This window comes from Hippopotamus amphibius, chromosome 9 (assembly GCF_030028045.1).
Source record: "Hippopotamus amphibius kiboko isolate mHipAmp2 chromosome 9, mHipAmp2.hap2, whole genome shotgun sequence".
NCBI classification, from domain to species: domain Eukaryota; kingdom Metazoa; phylum Chordata; class Mammalia; order Artiodactyla; family Hippopotamidae; genus Hippopotamus; species Hippopotamus amphibius.
In genome coordinates this window covers 97,663,064-97,687,554 of record NC_080194.1, presented here as the reverse complement: position 1 = coordinate 97,687,554, position 24,491 = coordinate 97,663,064, and the positions used below count along the sequence as shown (strand labels likewise).

Here is a 24,491-nt window from a genome sequence, read left to right as displayed (position 1 = left end):
TATTGTGTAGCATGCAGTGTATTTTGTAGTGTGTGATAAAAATAAAACAAAAAAGTTAAAAAGAATACTTGATGGATTTTTTTTTAAGTTTACATGGTTACCTTTATTTATTTTTAATTGAATTTTATTTATTTTGGCTGCATTGGGTCTTTGTTGCTGCATGCGGGCTTTCTCTAGTTGCGGTAAGTGGGGGCTACTCTTCATTGTGGTGCTTGGGCTCCTCATTGCGGTGGCTTTTCTTGTTGCCGAGCATGGGCTCTAGGAGGCGCGCAGGCATCAGTAGTTGTGGCACACAGGCTCAGTAGCTGTGGTGCATGGGCTTAGTTGCTCCATGGCATGTGGGATCTTCCCGGACCAGGGCTCGAACCTGTGTCCCCTGCATTGGCAAGTGGATTCTTAACCACTGCGCCACCAAGGAAGCCCTGGATTCTTTCTTAACATGATAAAATATATATACCTTATTCCTAAACCAGTCACTCTAAATTGGGAACCACTACAAGTATTTTCTCTAAGTCCAGAAACAAGGGAAGGATGTCCACTATCTCAGCTACTATTCAACATTGAACCAGGGGTGTTTAGAAATTGATTAGAGGCACAAGGCTTAATAAAGAAGTAAAACTATTTCTTTTTGTAGATAATGTGATAGTGATCCTGGAAACCATTGAGAATTATTAATAAAACTCAAACAATAAAAGATAAGGTAACGATATAAAATTGACCCACTGAAATTAACAGCTTTCATATATGCAAAGAGTAACCAATTAGAGAAAGTAATGGTGGAGAAAACCTCATTGACGATCACAGTAAGGAGGAATTGAATACTTAGAAATGAACCTAACAGGAAATGCATAAAACCTACAGGAGGAAAACTTTAAAACCCTCCTGAAAGACACATTTTTAACAAATGGAAAGATACCTGCTATTCTTGAATAGGGTGGTTCAGCATCATAAAGATGACAGCTCTCCCTGTGTCAATTTGTAAATTTAAAATAATTCCAATAGAAATTCTAGGAGGCTTTTTTTTTTTGAAAATAAGGTAAATATATACTGAAATTTGTATGGAGAAATAAATTTGCAAGAATAGTCAAGAAAACATTAAAAAGGGGGGAGGAACTAGCTGTACCAGATATTAAAATATACTATAAAGCCTCTATAAATAAAACATTTTGGTACTGATGCATGAATAAACAAATATATAGGTGATACAGAATACAAAGTCCAGAAATTGACCCAAACTATGGAAATTTAGTGTATGATAAAGGTGGCATCCCAAATCTCTGGTGTAAAGAGTGAGTTTTAAAAAAATATTTATTTGTTTGTTTGCTTATTTATTTATGTTGCTCTGGGTCATAGTTGCAGCAGGTGGGCTCCTTAGTTGTGGCATGCATGTGGGATCTAGTTCCCTGACCAGGGATCAAACCTGAGCCCCCTCCATTGAGGGGGTGGAGTCTTTAACTACTGTGCTACCAGGGAAGTCCCAAGAGGGACTTTTTAGTAAATGGTGCTGAAACAACTGGGTACCCATTTGAAAAAAGATAAATTGTATCTCTGACTCACATCATACACAAGAATAAATTCCAAATGGATCAGGGAGCTAAAATGTAAACAGTTTTGAAACTATATGAGAACTAGAAAGAAGCAGAGGTGAATTCTTTCACCTCAGTGTAGGGAAAGGCTTTCTAACCATGACTCAAAATTCAGAGGCAATAAAATATCAGTAAATTTGATTATATAAAAGTAAAAACCTGGGGACTTCCCTGTGGCACAGTAGTTAAGAATCCGCCTGCCAATGCAGGGGACACGGGTTCGACCCCTGGTCTGGGAAGATCGTACATGCTGCGGAGCAGCTAAGCCCATGTGCCACAACTACTGAGCCTGCACACCTAGAACCCGTGCTTCGCAACAAGAGAAGCTGCCACAATGAGAAGCCCATGCACCTCAATGAAGAATAGCCCTCGATTGTCCCAAATAGAGAAAGCCTGCATGCAGCGACAAAGACCCAGTGCAGCCAATAAATAAATAAATAAAAATAAAAACCTTTTCATGGCCAAAAAGCCACCGTAAAACCAAGTCAAAAGATGACTGACAAACTGGGAAATCTCTGCAACATGTGGCAGAGACAAAAGGGTAACATTCCTAATATATAAAGAACTTTAAAAAATTTTTTTATTATTTTCTTAAAGTTTTTTTTTCCAATGTGGACCATTTTTAAAGTCTGTATTGAATTTATTACAATATTGCTTCTGTTTTATGTTTTGTTTTTTTTGGCCCCAGGCATGTGAGATCTTAGCTCCCCAATCAGGGGTTGAACCTGCACGCCGTATTGCAAGGCGGAGTCTTAACCACTGGGCCACCAGGGAAGTCCCTAAAGAACTCCTAAAATGGAGGCACAAAGGACAAAAAACTTTGATATAAAAGTGGGAAAGAGATGTGAACAGACAATTCATGTAGATATAAAAAAGATATAGAAGATAAAGATAGAAAATGAATTCTTAAACCTACCAAAGGAGGTTCAAACTCATAACTAAAGAAATGAAGATTAAAACAGCACTAAGATACAATTTTTCACCTGTCACATCGGCAAAAACTTTAAAGTATGATAACATGTTTTGCTGGCAAGGCTGTGGGAAGATGCACTCTCATGCATTGCTGATGGGAATGCAAATGGGTACCACCTTTTGGCAGGGAATTTGGCAATATTGAATAAAGCTATCTACTTTACATGCTTTTTCACCTAACAATTGTTCTTTGAATCTACCCTGAAGATAGACCTCCATCAACATGAAAATACGCGTGCATAAGGTTACTCATTGCTGAACTGTTTGTAATTAAAAAATATTGGAAAAAACCTGCATGCACACATGTAGAAGAGTGGTTGAATAAGTTATGATATAGCCACATAATGGAGTATATGTAGCTGTAAAATAAGGAAGATCTCTAGACCAATACGGGGTGATTTCCAGAATACATTAAATAAATATTAATTGAAGTGAAGTGAAAAGTGCAAGTGTAAAAATAATATCAGTACTATGCTGTTTTTCACATAAGAAGGAAAGGTAAATAAGAAAATATACACATATCTTTTTTATTTTTCCAGATAACGTAGGATGAGTCAGATTGGTTACCTACAGAGATAGATAGGAATGGGTGGAAAGAATGGAGAAAAGGGAATGGAGTAGACCGAACGATGGAGGAGTGACACTTCTCCGAATATATGGTTTTACGAGGGTGAGTCAAAAATTATCCACACTCTGGTTATATTAAAACTTCTGCTGGCCACACTGTTTTATCAGCACTTTCCATTCAAGGCTACAGTCTCCCCAGTCACTGCTATGCGGGTATGAACGTGTTACATCAGTTCATTTGTAACTGCAGTGTGAGTAAAAATGGATGCCCCACTTGTGATTTGCACGAAAGAAGAGCAGTATGCAGTGATTCATTTTTTGTGTTCTGAGGGTGTACCTGGTGCCGTTATTTATCGAAGACTTTGTGCACAGTATGAAGAAAGTGTTTAATCGCGAAGAAGTATGTGTGAGTGGATAGAGAAGTTCAAGGAAGGTTGCACAAGTGTTAGCCAGCAAGAAGGAGCCAGACACCCATCCACGTGAAGATGTGAAGGCAGTGGTGCATTCGTGGCTCACAGCTCAGCTAAAACATTTTTCAGTGAGGGAATATGAAAACTTGTTGACCGATGGACAAAGTGTATTGAAAAGCAAGGAGGTTATGTCGAAAAATGATGTATTTGTCTTTTCTAAAAGTTAAAGTAAATTCTACAGCCAGAATGCAGATATTTTTTGACTTGTATTAACTCACTGAAACATATATAAAACATCAAAAATAGTATTTTGCTCATGTCAGGCACTCAGTAAATAGCGGATTCCGTCCCCCACCTCTTGCTTATCATTGCACTTTCTGCAGTTTGTCAGCAGTTGGTAGATTATTGCTTTAGCACTACCTTCCAAAGGACTTTATTTATTCCCACAAATTGACATAGAAAAAGAAAATAGTGAAGATTTAATTTAAGCTCAGGAAGTAGCCAATGGGTAATTTCTAACATCATTTCATCAAGGAAGTACTTGGGGCTTAGAAATCAACTGTGCTTTAACCAATGTACAGTTTAATACCATTGGCCCTTGAACTTAATTTTTAGGTTCAGGGTCTTGGGCTTCTACAGAAATCAGACAGAACTTCTCCCTGTACTATGACATTGTTCATGTGCTATTTTGATATTTAGTGCCCATCTTCAGACCAAATAATCAGAAGAAATACCTGAATGCAAGCTCTGTTTACAATGGAGTATGTAAGGCTGTGTAAGTGTGGGAATGAGTTGTATGCCCTACCTGGGTCTGACGGGTTTCTGATGGTGCTGGGCCGTGGCTGTGTCTGAAAACATGAGAGCTCCTGCCACCGCCAACCCCAGTCTTCAGGAGCACTGCTCATTTCTTTTTCTTTCTTTGTGCAGGTTTCAGGTAACTAGATCCTCTTTGACAATATAAAGCATGGATTAAAACTAACTCTGTAGCAATCCCAGGATCATAGGCTCAGGAGAATAAACCTTGGATTGGTTTCAGTTAAGTCTCATTGTAAAGAAAGCAGCTATGGGAGAGGCAGTGCTGAGCTTGGTTTACTGTTGATTCCTGGTTCCCCAAGATCAGTTCTTAGGAGTGTCACAGTTCATTGTGTGTACAGGACACGAGTGATTGTTCCTGAGAAGCATGGTGGGTTGCTGGCAGCAGTGGTTACACTTGAAAACTGGCTGTAGTTCTGGCCCGGCCTTTATCCCTGGTCATCAGAGCAAAACTCAAGGAAAGCAGGAGTCATAGTCACTGAAACACTCATTTGTGTGCCTGTGTCCACACTGCCCCCCACGCCAGAGGTTAGCTTATCCCTGGAGACTAGCATAAAACTAGAGAATTTTAGAACATGCACCATGGCTGACCATCTTTCTTTCTTTCCTTAAAACTGTCTCCTCCTCACTCTAAATATAGATCGCCCAGTCTCAAATGCTGCCTTAGAGGGTGCAGGGTAGAGGATAAGAGTAATATGCAACCTTTCCCTTATTTGCACCTTTCATTTTCCAGCAACAACTGCAGGCATATGTGGCCTGGGTGAATGCACAGCTGAAGAAGAGGCCAGCGGTGAAGCCCGTGCAGGACCTGCGACAGGATCTCCGGGATGGCGTGATCCTGGCGTATCTCATCGAGATTGTAGGTCAGTTGGCTCTGGACTCTGATGCTATAAACCGTGGCCTCTTTCGCCCTCCATATGCCCTTCAGAGCAGATTGCTGCTTCTTTAAAATAAATGGAAATGGGACTTCCCTGGAGGGCCAGTGGTTAAGAGTCCACGCTTCTACTGCAGGAGGCACGGATTTGATCCCTGGTCGGGGAACTAAGATCCCTCCTGCTGTGTGGTGCAGCCAAAAAATTAAAAAAACTACTTTAAAAAATGGAAATGGAAGTGGAGAAGACTTAAGATATTTAACCAAGGTTACTTTATTTGTTGTCAATAAACACTGTTCCAGGCGCCGTACTAAGCTTTGGGAACGTGAGGATGAGCACGGTCTAGGCTCTCACGAGTCAGCCAAGTTGGAAAGGCTGGAAAGTGAAGTTACTTCCATTAATATACTTAGTACTCTGATGGGGCAAGTACCAACAGGAGTACATGGGGGGCACCCAACCCAGTCTTAGGGGTTCAGGGATGGCTTGCCAGAAGATTTGATGTCTAGACTGAAGCCGGGAAAGGAGGTGGCAGGCAGGCGAAAAGAAAGTGTGTTACCAGCGAAAGGACCCCTCTGTGATAGTCACTACCATGATGCTTCACTGGAGACCTTGTTTTCTCGAAGCCGCAGAATTGGTTCCTGTCCTTCTTATTAGGTGGTATCATACCCTTATTTCCGTAGCATTTGTCCGTAGCTCTGTTATTATTTCTATCACCAAATGGTAATTGTTTCCTACCTATCTCTCCTGTATAGACTGAGCTCTTTGAGAGCATGTACAGTATAATTTTTTTTCTGTTTTCACAACCCCTAACCAAGTGCCAGGCCCATAATAGGTACTCAAACATTGTGTCATGTAAGTCAGCATACCTTGCTTAGAGTTTCCGGGGGTGTGGGGTTTGCGAGTGGCAGGTGAGAAGGCAGGTTTGCAACAGGCAGCCTGTCCATGAATACCTCATTCAGACAGCTCGTGGATTCATTAGAGTAGTTACTTATGGCGATAATAACCATGGTAACAATAATAGCAGCTGCTGTTCATTGAACCCTAGCTCATTTAATTTCCTTTAATCATCAACCTTTGAGAAACATAATACTAACCCCATTTGCAGGAAACAAACTTAAAAGAGAATTTATAAAAATAAGTAAATTCACTGAGTACTTATTTTAAAAATAAGTATAAATCATTGAATACTTTATACTTTATATTCATTGAGTACTTTATCTCAGGCATCGTGCTAAGTGTGCTACTTTGATTGATTTATGACCTTGATGTGAGGTAGTACTACTCTTTTACTCATTTTATGGGATTTAGAAAGGTTCAGCAACTTTACAAGGTCACATAACTGTAAGTGGCAAAGCAGAGATACAAACCTAGATCTGCTTTAATTCCAAAGCTCATTGTAAGCGTTTAATTTTTCATTCATTTGAATAGATTATACTGGAAGTATAATCAGTTAGAAAATCCAGACAGCACAAGAGGATATAAAGTCAAAAGCCATTTTTCTGCCTTTGTCCCCCTGCCAGCTACCTGTTCTTTCTGGAGGCAACCGGTGTTAGTAGTTTCTTGCTTTCTTTTTCCAGAGATGTTCTATGCATATACAAGCAATATGAATATGTATTCGTGTTTTCCCCAAACCCAGGTTTTTAAGTGCTGCATTCTGTTGTGACTTGGTTATACAGAAAAACTCACAGAATTCACTGCCTTGTTTCTCATTCTTTCTTTAACCCACCCTCATTGGGCTTTTGATCCCCCTAACCCCCAAAACTGCTCTCCTCAAGGTCACAGCCTCTGCCTTGTCAAATCCAGTGGCCAGGCCTCTGTCCTCATTCAGCTTAACAGAATCTGACACAGCGGATCACTCCCTCCTCCTCCAAACGCCTTCTTCCCTTGGTCTCTAGGACCCTGTGGATTTCGAGCTTTCCTCCTTCCTCACTTGCTTCTCCTGTTTGCTTTGCTGGCTTTCTCCTCCTTCCTGGCCTCTGTGTTGAAGCTCTCCTTAGAGGCTTAGACCTTAGTCCTTATATATTCCCTGTCCCTAGGTGAGCTCTTCCCAAATTTGTATCTTTAGCCCTAAGCTTTTCCTTGAATTCTAGACATGAATATCAACTTTCTGTTCAACATCTCTGCCTGGATGTCTGAAATGCAGCCCCAGGAATTCCCTGGCAGTCCAGTGTTTAGGATTCGGTGCTTTCACTGCTGAGGGCCCGGGTTCAGTCCCTGGTCAGGAAACTAAGATCCCACAAGCTGGGCAATGTGGCCAAAAAAGAAAAAAAAGAAAACAGCTCTCACTTCACATCCTGATCAGAACTTTTCCTTCTCCCCGCTGATCTCTCTGTCCTGTGAGATTCTTCATCTGACTAACACATCGCAGTACCATTCACCCAGCTGTTAGAGCAGAACACTTAGAAGTTGTCTTTTACTATTCTTTTCCTCATATATCATATCCAGTCCTTCACATGTACTGTTTTTTTTAAATATATAAATTTATTTATTTATTTATTGGCTGTGTTGGGTGTTTGTTGCTGTGCATGGACTTTCTCTAGTTGTGGAGAGTGGGGGCTACTCTTCATTGTGGTGCGCGGGCTTCTCGGTGAGGTGGCTTCCCTTGTGGAGCACAGGCTCTCGGCGCGTGGGCTTCAGTAGTTGTGGCACATGGGCTCAGTAGTTGTGGCTTGAGGGCTCTGGAGTGCAGGATCAGTAGTTGTGGTGCATGGGCTTTATTGCTCCATGGCATGTGGGATCTTCCCGGACCAGGGATTGAACCCGTGTCCCCTGTATTGGCAGGCAGATTCTTAACCACTGCACCACCAAGGAAGTCCCTGTGCTGTTTGTTTTATATTAAAAATGTACCCAGCATCTGACTTCTCACCTCTCAGCTTCTTCCCAAACCATCATTATATCTTGCTTGACTATTTTCATTTCCTTTCTAGCTAATCTCCCTATTTCCTCTTCACATAATCTATGTTCACAGAGTCAGCTTTTAAAAACATAAATCAGATCACGTAACCCCCTCACCTCAAACCTTCCGTTGGCTGTCCATTACACATAGAATAAAATTCAAGGTCTTTGCTCTTTTGCTCTGGTCCCCAAAGCCCTGTGTGACCTGGCCTTGCTTACCTCTCCACCTTATCCTAGGACCCGACTCCTTGCTCTCTCTGCTCCAGACCTGTGGTCTTGTTGCTGTTCCTTGAATAAGCTGAGCTCATTCCCACCTTGGGGCTGGTACTTACATTCCTCAGCCTGGAATGCTTCCTCCACAAACTGTAACCTCTCTTACTTGATTCAAGTCTCTGTACAGATGTGTTGTCAGAGGGACCATGATGACTCTTGTTTTTCCTCATAGCACTTATCACCATCTGAAATTGTAGCGAACACTTCTTTGTGAACTTGGTCATCTGTCACCCCTGCGGATATAAACTCTATGATGGGAGGAAAGACAGACTAAGTTTTGGTCAGCACTGTTTCTCTGATGCTAACAGGGTCCGGCACGCAGTGGGTGCTCCGTGGATGTTTGTTGAATGAATAAATGTACACACAGGAACTTCACAGGTCTCCGGGAATAGAGGTGAAAATTTGAAGGCCCTCCAAAAGGCTCTCATTTTCTTATTCCCCATCCAAATTATAAACACCAAGGCCTAACTCACTTGCATATTTATAGATAATCTTAGTGCTTACATCAAATACTCTCTTTCTCTGTGTCTGGCTACCAGGAAACTGTGACAGCTCTCCTCCCCATAACTTCATATATTTTCTCTATTCTAACAGCAGGAGAAAAGCTGAGTGGGGTACAGCTGAGTCCCAGTAACCAACAGGAGATGAAGAGTAATGTGGAGAAAGTGCTGCAGTTTGTAGCCTCCAAAAAGATCCGTATGCACCAGACTTCCGCTAAAGGTTAGTGCATCAGCTTGTGCATGGTGGATCAGTACACTCATCTTTGTCTGGTGATTCCGCCCTCAGGAGAACTATCTGTTGTGTAGCTGAGGGTTCTGAGTCGGCTGGAGTAGGACTAGGCCCACGACCACGTATCATTTTTCTATAAAGAAAGTTATCCTCTTGGGACAGAGTGATTACCAAAATCCAGGTGCTTTGGAAACCTGGGTGAAGATGGTTCTCTATTCGTTTTAATTGAATAAAGTTTTGTTTGAGTGTGTGTAGGAAAATTAACAGAAAAGAAATGATAAAATTGTGGTATTAATTTTAGGGTGTCTTGTTTGTTATCAAAAATGAAGATAATGTTTTTTGAGTTCCTAGGGTTTCATGACAATTATTACTTCAAATTGTAATAGCCTACTTTTTTTTTACACCCACTTTCCAAAAGGAAAATATTTTAAAGCATTTTTTTTGAACATCACAGAACATTTCCCGGCAGGATCAAAGGGCTCTTGCACCTCTGCACATGCCCTCTCCTGGAGCCACATGGCCAGAAGAGGATACCTCTCAATCCTATTTGAGCCCAGGCTGCAGGGAAGAAAGGGTATAGGTGTGCTCAGAAGGCCCAGGCTCCCTGGTCCTCTCAGTGTTTCTATAGACCTGATTATAATCTGGTACTGTTTCAGCATCAGCTCCTGGGCCTGACCTCCTGTGGCTGTGATGAGAATGGGGGCAGGAGGGAGCCCTCCTTTCATGTGTTACTAGTGTTCTCTGTGTTGGGCTCGTTCAGGCGGGGCAGATACTAACCTTTGAGAGCGCCCTGTGGAAGGTATCAGTCAATCCTTTTGGAAGCCTCGCATGTTTAAAAGGCTATGAAACTAAAAAAATAGAATTTTACCTATTTCCTTACGTTAACCAGACCTGCCATATTATTTTCTGCCTGCATTTCTCTTTTTTTCTAGGACAAAATTTAGAATGCCAGGTATTCCTCTGATCTGGTCCCCATGAGGAGTGGGCTTGGGGATCTGGCCCATTAAAGTCAGCTATTTTGAGGGAACACTGCTTTTCAGGACATCACTGTCTTCTACCTGGAGAAGTGCAACAGTTTCCTAATTAGTCCCACTGCACCCATTTTTGTCCCCCTCCTGTCTGCTCTCCGCATCACAGCCAGAATGACCTTTCTAAGCATATATACGCTCATGCCATTCCTCTCCATCCGAGGGCCCTTAGGACAAAATCCACAGGCCTTCCTGGAGCTTGCCATGCCCTTTCTGACCTGACCTCCGGTTCATCCCCCTCACCTCTCACCCACTCCCCCTGAACTCCGAGCTCAGGCTTTGCTGAACTGCTCTCTGCTCCTCTTCCACAGTGTGCGCCACAGAAATCTACTGTGAGCCACATACGTGATTGGATGTATCTAATAGCCACGGTTAAGAAAAAGAAAAAGAAATGGTTGAAAATAATTTTAATAATGTATTTTACTTAACCCGACATATCCAAAATATTATCAGCTCAACATATAGTCAATGTAGGAAACTATGAATGAGAAATTTTGCATTCTATTTTTTGTACCAAGTTTAATGAGATTGTTTTTTCATTTTTGTGAACTGTCTGCTCATATCTGTTGCCCATTTATCATGAGGAGGGTGAGATCTTACAGGTTTTAGAAAAATCATTTCTATGACCTTTTTTTCCCACATTTTTAAAAAAGATTTATTTTATTTTTGACTGCATTGGGTCTTCATTGCTGCACTTGGGCTTTCTCTAGTTGTGGCAAGTGGGGGCTACTCTTCGTTGTGGTGCGTGGGCTTCTTACTGTGGTGGCTTCTCTTGTTGCGGAGCACAGGCTCTAGGCGCATGGTCTTCAGTAGTTGCGGCACGTGAGCTCAGTAGTTGTGGTTTGCAGGCTCTAGAGTACAGGCTCAGTAGTTGTGGCACACGGGCTTAGTTGCTCTGCAGCATGGGGATCTTCCCAGACCAGGGCTCGAACCTGTGTTCCCTGCATTGGCAGGAGGATTCTTAACCACTGTGCCACCCGGGAACCCTCCCACATTTTTATATTGACGAATGGTTGAATAGTTGATTTACAGTGTTGTGTTAATTTTTGCTCTACAACAAAGTGATTCAGTTATATATATTTTTTCTTCTTTGTATTCTTTTTCTTTATGGTTCATCACGGGATATTAAATAGTTCCCTGTGCTCTACAGTAGGAGCTTCTTATTTATCCAAGGTTTAATGAGATTTTTTATTCTATTTTTGCGTGTGTACTAGGTTGGTACTACACTTACATCACCTTTCAGTTCAGACCATAGCTACCTTTTCAGGGCTCAACAGCCACACGTGGCTAGTGGCCCCCGTACTGGATTGTGCAGCTTGGTGTTTCGCGCTCTCACCTCTAGACCTTATGCCTGCTGTTCCCTCTTCTTGGAAAACTCTTTCCTTTTCTTCCCTCATCTGATAAACCACTATTAGTCAGTCAAGTCTTAGTTTAGATCTCACTTCCTCTGGGAGTTCTTCCCTGAGCCCTCTAGGCTACACAAGATGCTTCTACTCTGAGCTCCCCCAAGAATCCTGTACTTCTCCTCTCATACGTTATTGTGCTTTATTGTAATTGCTTTCAAATCTTCTGTCTCTGTGGTGAACATGGCTTTCTGAGGACAGAGACCTTGACTGCCTTGCTTGCCTGCTCACTAGCAAATGCACAGTAACTGAATGGGTCCTCAGTTCTTTGCCTCCCTCTTAGGACCTCTCGGTCTGTTCCCATCCTCAGATATTGTGGAAGGCAACCTGAAGTCTATCATGAGGCTGGTCCTGGCCTTGGCCGCTCATTTCAAACCTGGCTCCAGCAGGACAGTGAGCCAAGGACGGGACACCAGAGTCCCTCTGCAGAGTCACCAGCCGCACTGTGCCACTGCCGTGGCCCAGGGAGCAGCTGCCGCTCTGGCCGACGTGTGCCACGACGTGTCGCGGTCAGGACGGGATGTCTTTCGATACCGACAGAGGTAAGGGTGGAAATCAGGGCATGGGAGCTCGACCCACTCTGATACTGCTGCCCTTAAATGTTGCAGTGCAGTAGATGGAAATATCACCTACACAGCCCACACTGCAGAAAAGAGCATGGTGTGGAGGTTGGAGAGGGTGCTCCAAAAGAGGAAAGAAGCCCTTTCTTTTACAGATGTTTATTTTGCTTTAGCAGAAAGCACAGGAATCCTATATGTAATTTTTCGCTTTGGTGCCCAGAGTTTTAAATATATGCCTTTGGCACAGTGTGTTTTCTGCACTGGGAGATACATGTGAGAGCAACATCGCGATTCACCCGAGTCTCTCCCTGAAGGCCGGGCTGTCCTGGAGAGTCGTGGCAGGAAACGCCTTGTGGGCTGTGCATCTGCTGAGAGGTGCAAAGCTTGGTGAAACTGCTGGTCTTCGTGTCTGCCTTTCTTACTAGGTTTCAAGTGTCCTTAAGGCGGGGGCTTTGCCTCACTCATCTTTTCCCATAGCGCTCCCCACGTGGCGCCTGTCGGTACTTGTTGAGTTGACTCGAAGGACTGACACGTGCTCCTTTGCTGGCCCTCTGCCTTTAGGAACGGCAGTGTGGATGAGGAGATTGAGAACCCGTGCTGGAGCGTCCGCGCCCTGGTGCAGCAGTATGAAGGGCAGCAGAGGTCCCCGTCCGAGTCCAGCTGCTCCAGGTGAGTGTGGCCTCAGTTCTTCACCACTGCAGTCCTAGCTGAAAGCTGGATGCGTGGGGATTCTCAGAGTCGTTGGCTTTAGGCAGCAGTGCAACGGGCAATAAGGCCGGAAGCCCTTTCTCTTTCCCTCGGTTTATGCTTTAAAGGGGTACCCCTCAGCACTGCCTCGTGGTTTTGTGCTGACAGGAGGGTAGGGTGGGATGTTTGGGCATTTCCCACATACCGGTGCCATTGCTTAGCTGTGTCCACGTGGGGGCATGACTGGGACCTGTCAGGGCCCAGCCCAGTGGTTCTGAGATTTGCATATCAGCTGCCAGGGTTTGAGAGCCCGCTCCACTGCACTGTCTTTGTGCCTGAATCTAACTCTAAGTTATGGCCTGAGGAGGCTGTATAAAGCTCACAGCAAGAGAAAATGAGCAGAGTTGTCCTAGAGCATTAAGAATATTCCCAGCTTTCATTTACAGGGCTGGGAACTGTGGCAGATTAGTACACATTTGAGTGGGCTAACGACGTGTGTGACTCTAGCTGAAAGGCTGTCTATATCCCTTAAAGCCAAGTGCAGAGAGCAAAACAGGACCCAGTGTTCTAAAAAAAGCCTGATCAATGCCAAGTATAGTGGCAGAAAAAGACGACTCTCCTGGCTCATGTAAATCATGCTCCTATAAACACATCCCCAGGGCATGTTAGCTTATTGACTAACCTCATTACATTGCTGAATCATATTTAATTTATGCTTTTATGACGTTTTCTCTCTTACCTCAACCCAGGTTAGTCTGTTCTAGTTAAGCCCAATTGTTCTTTGTCTTATATGTATGTATTTTATGTCTTTGTTTTCTTCCTCCTATTTCTTTTCCAAATAAAATTCCATCTTAGTTGGACAGACCGTTTTCTAATTTGCTGAGGTCATATGGAATTCTTTTCATCACTTTAATATACTGGTAACTTTGCTCAACTTTAATTTTCACATTTAATAGATGTGTTTTTTTATTTTTAAAATTCACATAACATTAAATTAACCATTAATTATTTTAAAGGGTACAGTTCAGTGGTATGTTGTACCTTCATCAATATTGTGCAACCATCACCACCTCTATCCAGTTCAAAGAGATTTTCATCACCCCAAAAGGCAACCTTGTATCCATTAAGCAATAGATGTGCTTTTCTTGAGAATCTAAATCATTTCTTCCTTGCTTGCTGTTTGGTCTATCACTTGGTACAGAATCAAAGGATATTTCATTGTATAATGAGATCTATTGCTTCCTGCATGGCTTTCAGGCCTTTTAGTTTTTTGTGCCTGATAGGCTTGCCAGAGTTAGAGAGAGGAAAAAAAGAGTCTGGATTTTTTCCTGACAGCACCTGCTTCCTTCCTGACTGGCAGAATTCAGACTGGGGGCAGGCGTATGAGACAGTGTGAATTAGGGGGCCACTGGAAATCGGGCTGCAGTGACAGTTTTCTAGGAGAGGGGTCAGAGCAGAGTTTGCTTTCCTCTCTCTCCCCTTCCTGATTTGGTCATTTTCTTCTAAGCCAACCTCTCATTCAGCTCTCTGGGATGCTCGGTCAACACTCCGGGACCCAGAAGGTTCTGGCACATTCTGCCCCATCCCCCCCGCCCCCCCCACACACACACTCAGGGGGAGCTCAACTAATGTCTCAGTGGTCCATGAAGGCCAGGGGATCCCTGGGATGTGACTCGGAACGGGGAGTGGTGCAGAAGATAGGATAGCCCCTCGTGTCTAATCCCCTCCCCCTTCTCCTTGAGAGACATCCTGGCAAAGCCCTGCCCGACTGCCCGCCTGTTGCTCCGTAGACCTGTGGACCTCAGGCCAGCCTCTCACCGTATCCAAGCAAAACGGTCCTTAGTTGGGTAAAAAGAACACATGAAACGCCCGAGGGGAAGGTGGGGGGAGACAGGCGTTCGGCTGGTTTCTGGGGGAGCCCCCTCCCGCGAGGAGCCGGCTTAGACCCACCCAGACCTCCGCGCCCACGAAGGCAGGGGTCAGAGGAGAGAAGGCACCGCTGTCGGGTCTGGGCTTCTCCATACCAACGCGGACCACAGACCCCTCCCGGGACCCTGCCGACGGGCGGCCCCTCCCTCCCCTCGCCGGGGGCTCCCACTGGCCCCGCAGCCTCGCCCCGCGCGGCCCGGAGCTCGGTGGGCCGGCCGGGCGCCCGCCTGGGTCCGAGCCCGGCGCTGCCGGGCCGCGTGTGACAGCCTGGGAAGCGGGGGAGGGCGTCGCGAGGGCGGGACCGGGAGGCGGTGCGGAGCTGGGGTCGCCGCCCGCTCGCCGCCCACCCGAGACCCGACCGCGCAGCCGGAGCCGCCGGCAGCGTTTCTCCAGTGGGTCGGAGATGGGGTGAGATGCCTGCGCCCGGGGGCACGCCCGGAGCCGCGCGGCCGCGGGGACCGCGATGCCGCTGCAGGGGACCCGCAGCCTGCGAGGCGAGGCGGCTTCCGCCGAGGCCGGGCCGCTGCAGTGTCTGAGCGGCCGGGAGCATCCCCGTCCCTGGGGCCGAGACGCCTGCCTCTCTGCTCTGCCTCCTCCCTCCCGGGACCGGGGCGAGCGGCGCTGGTAGTTGGCCTGCCCGTGGAGTCGTTCTTCGGGCCCCAGCGCGGGGGGACATGACCGAATTAGGGAGCGCTGTGACTCTCAGCCTCCCGCTTCACCCAGGGAAGCCGACTTGCTGAAGCCGGAGCCACGAGGGGGACCATGGGAGGGACGCAAGTCAAATGGTGAGCTGCGGCCACTTTGGCTTTGGAGGTGGGGGGCTTGGGTGGGAGCAGGGTCAGGACTGGAGGATGCTGTTGGCCGGAGACAGACGGGGATCGGTGGGGGCGCTGTATTGGGGAGAACAGCCTGCTGGCCTGGGATTGTCACTGTAACATACAGGGGGTTTAGGAAGCTGCAGCCAGCATAGGGGAAGGAATGGCCCTTGACGCCGTCTGGTCTCTCTGTGCTGAAGGAGGCACTTCAGGATGGAATAGAACTCTTACTGCCCAGTACCCCTTAAAAAAACCAAACAAACTGATTTGATTCTGATTTGAAGGTATCTTTTCTGGGAGATTGTTTGTCTGATAAGTTAAGATTGGAGAGATGGTAGACCTGTGGAAATTCATAATGCATTGGTCAGACCTGATTTGTAATCGGTTGCTCTTTGACTTGTCAAGTAGGGGATTACTTGTTTATAAAATAGGATTTTTAAGCTAATCAGGGAGAGCCTAAATCATATAATTAATTAGCATTAAAATACTTTTGTCTGACTGGAGGCAGAGGATTTAGTGTTCCATCCTCATCCGTGAGGTTCTTCTTGGGGAGGCCGCAAGGTGCCTGCTCCCACATGTGCCTCAGGATTTTTCTTCCTGGGATCCTTGATCTTTTGATTTGGCCAGTTAGTTTCATGGTTTTACCTCTCTGTGGCCTCACACACTGGCAACCCCAGTTCAAGAAAGAGAAATGTTGTTTTCCTTTGGCTGCTCTGCCACTCCCCCAGTGGGGTTGGGTATGCAGACATCCGCCTCCTTCTGCCCTTATATGGGAGACAGCTCACTTAGGAGGGAGCCTGTGGAGCTGAGCATGCGTCTCTGCTTTTAGGAAAGCAGTTTTCCCGCATCCTAGGTTCACACCACTCCTCCCACCCCCCACCCCCTTCGTCTCACACATACCCTCTGTGGTCCAGCCAAATGCAGGCAAGGAAACGTGTCAGCCATAGCACCTTGTCAGCTGAGAAAGTGTTGTCTTATCATTTTTCAAAGAAGACCAGCTGGTGCAGGCCTCTTTCTCTACTTGGATCCCCATTTCTATAAGAAGGCGGATGCTGAGGCCTGAAGAGTCATAAATCTGTTCTTATGAATGACAATACCCTTAGACTAGTGCTTTTCCAGAGGCTCATTCATGTTGGCCTGGAAGTCAGATTGCCTAAGTAGTGAAAGATGGATAAGAGTTATATAAAGCAATTACCTTTCCTAAATACCACTTCTTGCCTCTCTCCACCCATCTTGCCTGTTTGGGTTGTAGATCTATAGATTATAGTTAAGCGACTTTTTTTAATTTGAAGAAGCAAAAAACTAAATTTTTTTCTGTGATTCTAATAGGGTTGAGAGTGTATTACTGGTTGAGGTCATTCCCACCAAAGCCCAAAACTCTGGACAGTGAGGTGGTTGAGACACTAGTTCTCAGGCCATTTCAGAGATTTTTGAAATCTCTGGCTACCTCCACTGTGCTTGGCTCTTGTTTTTAGTGGTTTCTAGGAAGATGAAATGTTAACTCCTGATCGTGGCTGGGAGGATTAGCCTCGGAGACTTCAGGGGCACATTAAGTGGGTCAGTGAATCCAAGACACTTTCACTGTTGTCTGGGTGATGGATTTGGAAAGAATTCCTGAGAGGGGGCTGGGCCTGCAGACCCCACAACCCCTGAGATTGTTTCAGTGCTGATGTTCTCAAGGTGCGGTGCAAAGAAAGAGGACTCTTCAGATGGAAGCATCAGCCTCATATTCCCATCATGTCCTATGGATTTGCTTCTGGGGATTTAAAATTCTGCTTCCCTAAAAATGCAAACAGTTCCTTCCAAGGCTAGTAGTCACACTAGAATTTCAGAATTGCTGCACGGTTTCTGATGACAATTTGAAAATAGTGTGGTAGAGATATGAAGAACTCTTTGAGGGCAGTAAAGCAAGTAAACCTTTACCATCCCCTAGCAGGTCTTTCCCCTTTTGACAGATTACCCTTTTCTGTATCATATCCCAGCTTTGTTGTGTATAAATCCCCCTTTGCCCAGCCTGGCACTGTCCATACTCCAGCAGTTTCTCCCCTCAGAGGCACCCTCCACACCATCCCCTCCTTTGGAATCAGCCCAGAGCGGATCTGCCATGATTACTCTGCTGGTATTGCACGTGTCTATGAAAGACCAGTGTATTGGAATTAGATTTTCCTTCCAGCTCCCAGAGCTACTAAAATACATACTACATCAGTCTCTGAAATTGGTCCCAGGGATGCTGGTGGAAGAGGTGGTGGTGGTGGTAAGTAAAAAAACAAAAACAAAAAGCCAGACCAAACAAAACTTAAGAGTTCTTTAAAATGCTAGATTATCCACCCTTCTGATAAATCTCTTCTCAGTGAATTAGGCTGACAGGCAGCCTTGTCGTGGAAAAGACTTCCTGGGACTGGGTCATTCATTCATTCAACATTCATTTCATTCTTTCAACAAGCTCATCATTCATTCAACAAATATTTGTTCTTGCTAGGCCAGGCACCGTGTTGGGCAGTAGGAGTTAGATGAATAAGAACATGTCTCTGAGATAAATTAGGAAAGTTGGCTTCTAAACAAGTGTTTGCAGCAATTGTTTCTCTTACTTTTCCTTCTGTTACAGCCTGACTTCCCCCAGTCCTGTCCACAGTGCAAAGAGCGAATCCATTATAACCCAGTCGGAGGAGAAGGCAGACTTCGTAATTATTCCCACTGAAGGAATAGAGAACAGAACAGGTACTATTTCTCAGCCTGCCTGGGTTGGCTCAAGGAACAGCTTGAAGAGTTTGGGTGTTCTGACTGTTTCCCTGGCCTTCTCCCTCCGTATCCTCTGGGTGCAGGGTCTACTCTAGAGAGTGCTAATGCTTTGGAACCAGTGAATGTAGTATCCTCTCACAGATTGTCACTTCTGATGTACTAGCTGTCAAATATCCGGCAGCAGTGTAGACAGGCTGTTCATCAGCCGGCTGCCTATGATTAGGACACGACTTTGAAATGGTCAGAAGCCTACTCAAGTAAACAGTATTTATTATTTCTGTGTTATGCCAATAATTTCAGTACTTCTCTAGCTTAAATTGGGGCCAGGAATATATAGTAGGAGCTGAGGCGTGTGTGAGAACATACAGTGGAGAGCAGGTCTACATCATGTTTCGTAATAGGGCTACAGAAAGGACCACAAAGTTCCCTTTGTTTAGACTTCTCCTTCCTCTGTCTCAGTTGATCTCCTTTTTCTTACATAAACACAGAGAAAAGCATGGAAGAAGCAAAGCACAAGACTTAGCGTTGTATTTGCATATAAGGCATATAATGAAACTGAAGCCCTCTGAAGGAAAAGTGGAATTAAATTCTTCTTATTCTACTCCCCACCGAGCCATGGCCTTAGTACTGAAAAGTCAGTCTTGTTACCGAGTAAGAAACTCCTGGGACCCTGGGGAGAGAGAAGGAAGCCTTTGCAGAGTGCTAGCTCTGAGCCAGGCACCACGGGCCCTGCACATAGGTTACCTCGTTTAATCAGACAACCCAGAGGGATGATACTTACTGCGTTCGTTCTTATGAATGATCAGAACATAGAGACTGTAAAGACAGGGAAGTAAAACCGGAGAGAGAAAGAGAAAGGGAAAGATGAAACAGTTTGTACACGTATGCTTTGACTGGTTTGTTTCCTTTGTGACACACAATGTTATATGTGAAAGGGGTTCAGTCGTAACAAGAATGGTCAGAGGAATTTGAGTTGAGGTCTCCCTTCTGAAGCTCCAGAGCAACCACCAGGAATTTTGTTTTCATTGCATCTGACAGCGTCTCCCTTTGTAGCTGGCAGGATCAAGCTCTAGGAAAGCCAGTTCTAGAGAATTAAGAGTAAAATCTCTCCCGTACCAAGATTCCCGGGCAGGAAGTCTCATTGCTTCCTTAAGTTTCTAAAGAGCATGGATGATGGACCCCAACAGAGTAAGCACTGCTCCCATGAGCCTGGTGTCGGAGTCAATGGCCAGTTCTCTCTGTCTCACAACCCCACCTGGTGGAGAGTCCAGTCTGTGCAGTGAGGGCAGGTTCAGAAGGCAGGTGACCTGGCTCTGTGCATGCCGCCCGGCTGAGGACTGTGAATGCTTTCTGCCAGGAACTCAGTTTTCTTCAACATGAACTGTACTCCCTCCTTTCCTCTTGTAGAGGAGACAGACTCTCCATTATCCCGGGACTGGAGACCAGGCAGCCCCCGGACCTACCTGGAGACTTCATGGGAAGAACAGCTGTTGGAACAACAAGAACATTTGGAAAAAGAAATGGAGGAAGCCAAGAAAATGATATCAGGATTACAGGTAACTCTTTTCCTTATGGTTTGTCTTTGGTGCACCAATTCTTTTCTTTTTTTGGCCACTCCATGTGGCTTGTGGATCTTAGTTCCCTGACCAGGGATTGAACCTGGGCCACAGCAGTGAAAGCACCGAATTCTAACCACTGGACTGCCAGGGAATTCCCGGACCAATTGTTTATTATTTTTAAGTCACTCGATCAGTTGAAAGAAAACTGACTCGGTTTTGTGTGAGGCTGGAGTTGACTAGAGAGTTTAGATAGCGAGGGTAGTGCACCAGGAGCAGAATGTCCCTTACACGTGAGGACGTTTAAATGGGCCTCATGGACTCTTGTTGACAGCACAGCTGTTAGGGGTCCTGCGAGCGTGGGAGCATACCCACCCCACCAAACCTCCACTCTGGCCCTCTGTTTGGTGGGTGGGTCTCTCCCCCGTCTGCAGCCACAGACCTGCAATAGCCGCTTTCACCAAAGAATGGCGTTGTTAAGAGTCAGGGTTGTCTCCTAGGAATCCACCATCAGGAAGGCTCTACATGCCAGTAATGCCGCAGGTCTCCACCTGAGTCTAGTGAAGGGATCTAGCTCATTCTTAATGCATTTGTAAGTGGACACCAAGGCATAATGATCAGGTAGAGGAGCAACAAAGTCCTTCAGTTTTATACCTTCCATGCCAGCAAATCTCCCCTAGAGGCCAGCTGACCCACTTGACTTAGTTCCTACCCTAAAGACCCTCCTCAATCCTCTGTCTTTGCGTGTCTGTCCCTGTTTGGGGAGCCCTCATAGTGTTCTGATGACCCTGAAATTGCCTAGGAATATTCCTTTCTGTTTGTGCTGGGAGCTGCACTGCTTCTGAATTGTCAAATATTTATGGCCACGTAAACAAAGCCCATATTATGTGAGTGGCTCTGGCAGCCGGCAGGCAGTGGAGGGCGTGCTCCCAGCCAGCCAGCAACTAGGTGGGGACACAAAGGGTTCCTAGAGTAAAAGGGGGATTGGTGCAGTGGTAAAACAGCTTGCATAATGTGTGCCCCAGGAACCGAGAGGGGTTGGAGGAATGTTTACTGCCTAAACATTCCCAAGGAGAGTTGCTGCTCTTCCCCCATTTGCTCTGTATTTTTAAATGTCTGCTTTTTAGTTCCCTTCTCTGTCACTGCAGTAAGGAATGGTGTAATTAATGGAATGGTTTTTTTGTGTTGTCCTTTAATAGGAAGGATTAAAGCATGGAGGATTTTGGGATTATACTCAACCAGGTTTTTCCCAGGATAATTTCATTATATAAACATAGATATACATCAGTTTGGTCTTCAGTTTGCTTTGCATTTTTCAGTCTGGGAGAAATCCCATGGCAGATTAGACAGAAGAGGAAAAGAATCAACCAGCAGAAAGTCAGCATCCTAGTATTCCCTGCAAACAGAGGCATTTTAACTCAGCCACATGATCACAATGAGAATTCAGTTCTATTACAGAATACAATGGGGCTCAGAGCATCCACTGGGCTTCTTAACTCTTTCAGTGTTGAACAAGTTGCACGCTGAGCCGCGTCCGGGATTTCTGACTTGCTAGTGTACCTTATTAGGGCCCGGTGAACACTTTGCCCTTCGAGTCAGTATTTCTGCAGTGTCTCTCCCCCAGCTCCCTGTGGCCTGGCAGCCTCTTACGTTTGTCTGTGCCTCTTGCCACAATTCCATGGGATAAACAAATCCATTCAGTTGACTAAAATTGTATTATTAATTAGTACTTGGTAGACTTGCTAGTGGCTGGATTTTAAAATGTTTTTATATACCAACATTTATGATGTAATTTATATTATTGAAATAAGATTTAACCTCTGTATCTCTTCTCTTTGGATTGGATTGAGAAAAAAATCATGATGCAAAATGCTGATAGATTTTTAAGTCTTTCACTGAGCCCATAGGTCTCATAATACCTACCTGCAGGGTAGATCCAAGTTTTGTGGGTTCTAAAATACACCATTTGGGGGCCTTCTTTAAGAATAAGATTACAGATTATGACTACAATGTTAGATACAGGACCCTGGGAGAGGCAGACTTCCTTAGCCTCAAAGTGAATCTGCACACATCCCCCTCCATATTCTGATGAGGGGTGAAATGAAATGAAAACAAACGAAAACACAGCCTGGTGTGAGGCCTTGAAATGAATACAGGCACCTCTCTGCAAGTATGTTTTCCTTCCTGTTCTATCCAGGTTGCCCTAGGGAGCAAAAATGCAGAATTATTAAATCAAACAAGAATCAAACAAACCCAAGTTTGAGCTCTCAGTGTATTCCAAATAATTCCTTATAGTAAACTTTTCTAAGCCAGGATAATTCTACACTTTTTTTAGTTTACTTTCCAGCTGGTAAAATTCAGTTTGAACAGCTCTGGTTTGAAATGTCACTTCTGAAAGGAAAGTTTACTTTTAGAATTTTTTCTGGGGCCAAGGAGCCTTGGAGCAGAGGACTCAGGTGTGTCCAGAGAGATGAAAGAGGCCCGGAGCATGGGGCAGACAGAAGGCACTCCAGACAGATTCAGGATGAGCAGGTGGAGGTATCTAAGGGTCCACGATTACCAGGGAGATTTCTAGAGGAAGCCCAGTTGTGGTTTCATTTTGGGATGAGCCTACCAAGCCCAACTCTAGACTCTGTCATCTGATAGGGGTTAAGTTTCTTTCTGCCTTTTGGTTGTCCAGGCCTTACTGCTCAGTGGATCCTTACCTGAAGATGAACAGGAGAGGCCCTTGGCCCTCTGTGAACCAGGAGTCAATCCCGAGGAACAGTTGGTGAGCTCCTCCTTTTGTGACTGGACAGTGAATAATCTGATTTGAGTGTTTGCTTTATGTACTCATCTGTGCCGTCTTAAGTGTTCTCTTCCCTGACTTCAGCTCTTCTGGCTTTCCTCGTATATGACTACTCTTCCTTTCCCCCACAAATACTTATTGCATGCTGACTATGTGCCAGTCACTGTTTCAAAGAGCCAGAGACACAGGAATGACAGATCAGACCTCAGACCCTCTTCTCGTGGAGTTTACTTTCAGGTCCCTGTCGACTGATAAAAATGCACAGCCTCCAAGTTGAGGGTTGTGTTTTATTCGGTGGACAAAACTGAGGACTTAAGCCCGGGACACAGTATCTCAGACTATTCTGAGAGACTGCTCCAAAAAGGAAGGGAGGAAGCCAGGATACATAGGAGTTTGGCAACAAAACCAGGTAGTCGGAACATCAAAAGATTATTATTAATAAAAGAAAACCAGACATCCCAAGTTAAGGAGTTTAGCGCTTTTCTGTGTATGGGATGGTGCAAGAGTCTGGGCTCACTGAAGTCATTCCTTTGATGTGTACCTCAGTTATCTGGGGCCAGGATCCTGTGCTTTCCCATCCCGAGGCTCCTCAAGGGTGGTTGCAGCAGTTGGCTGCTTGGATGCGGGCGGGCTTTGTTTCCCCCCTAAGCTCCCTCAGGGCTCACCTGGGCAGCTGTATTGCGGTGGCTTGACGGCTGCCTTTATTTACTGATTTGGCAGGGGCGTTCTTAGTTCACATCCCCTTTGAAACTTCTCTTTTTCTGCTGTGCCTTAAATGTTGCTGCCCCTCAGGGTTCTACTCTGGGCCCTCTTCTACCTTGTATGTTTACCTGGGTCATACCTGCTGCCATGGCTCCACTCACTTCCCACCTGTCTCTTACGTTGCCTCTCAAATATTTATGTGTGGCTTAGCTCCCTCCATGGAGTTCTGCAGTCGTAAGTGCAGCGTGCACCTGCCTGCTGATTCTCTCCACTGTGTGTTCCCTAAGCACCTCCGTTTCAGTGAGTCCTAAATTAAACAGCTTACTCTCCCTTCTCTTCCCACCCCCAAGCTACTTGTCCTTTAGGTTTCTGGTCTTTTATCACTGTCCATCTACCCAAACAAATCTGAATCCCGTCCTTGAATCCTTTGTGGCCCTTCCCTCTAAATCCTATTAGTCACCAAGTTTATCAGTATACTTTTTCAATATCTTCATCCAGTTTTCTCCATCCTTACAGCTGCAACCTTAATTCAGGCCTTCATCCAGTATTCTGGTGGCCTTCTAACCTTCTGTGGTTTTTCTGATTCCTCTCCTGTCCTCCTCTAATTCATTTTCTATAAAACAGCAAGAATAGTGTAACTTCAGAGCAAACTTGATTTTGTCATCCCTTTGCCTGAAACTTTTCATCAGTTCCCTTTGCCCTTATTGGCCTTCATGATTCTGCTCCATTTTCCTCTCGAGCTTCATCTCTTGTCATGTCTCGTTCCCCTTGCCCAACCCCCTGCACACAGTACACACATACTCATTCTGAGCTTTATCAGTATTCGTCTGCTCATACCACCCTGGCCGTATGCGTCCACCGGAGGGCAGGAACTGTTTCCTGTTCTTTGTAGCCACAGTACAGGGCTAGCATCTAGTAACTGCTCAATAAATATCTGTTGAATGAATGACCTCTGAAGTTTACAGCACAGGTACATCTCTTTCTGCCTTATATTCAGATTATAATCCAAAGTCGTCTGGATCAGAGTATGGAGGAGAATCAGGACCTAAAGGTATGTCAGGAAATGCACATTTTACCCTTTGAAAAAAATTATGGGAATATTTGCACACAAACTTCAGGACAGTAATGGGGAGCAGGGAAGGATGCAGACTCAAGACTTGGGCTGTA

The 24,491-nt window shown here is 45.2% G+C and overlaps 1 protein-coding gene across 4 annotated transcripts in view; it reads left to right on the top strand.

Annotated features, from left to right (window-relative positions):
- Positions 1–24,491, top strand: part of DIXDC1 (DIX domain containing 1) — a 69,032-nt gene that overhangs the window by 20,602 nt on the left and 23,939 nt on the right. For 3 of the 4 annotated variants that reach the window (XM_057749635.1, XM_057749636.1, XM_057749634.1), the window contains exons 2-9: positions 5,082–5,211; positions 8,983–9,108; positions 11,859–12,090; positions 12,670–12,777; positions 18,145–18,257; positions 19,686–19,834; positions 22,515–22,604; positions 24,322–24,375. In XM_057749635.1, coding sequence (XP_057605618.1) covers positions 5,082–5,211; positions 8,983–9,108; positions 11,859–12,090; positions 12,670–12,777; positions 18,145–18,257; positions 19,686–19,834; positions 22,515–22,604; positions 24,322–24,375 — 1,002 coding nt within the window. Of the gene's footprint in view, positions 1–5,081; positions 5,212–8,982; positions 9,109–11,858; positions 12,091–12,669; positions 12,778–15,387; positions 15,510–18,144; positions 18,258–19,685; positions 19,835–22,514; positions 22,605–24,321; positions 24,376–24,491 lie in introns of those variants that run through there. The other variant, XM_057749637.1, reaches the window with a different exon arrangement.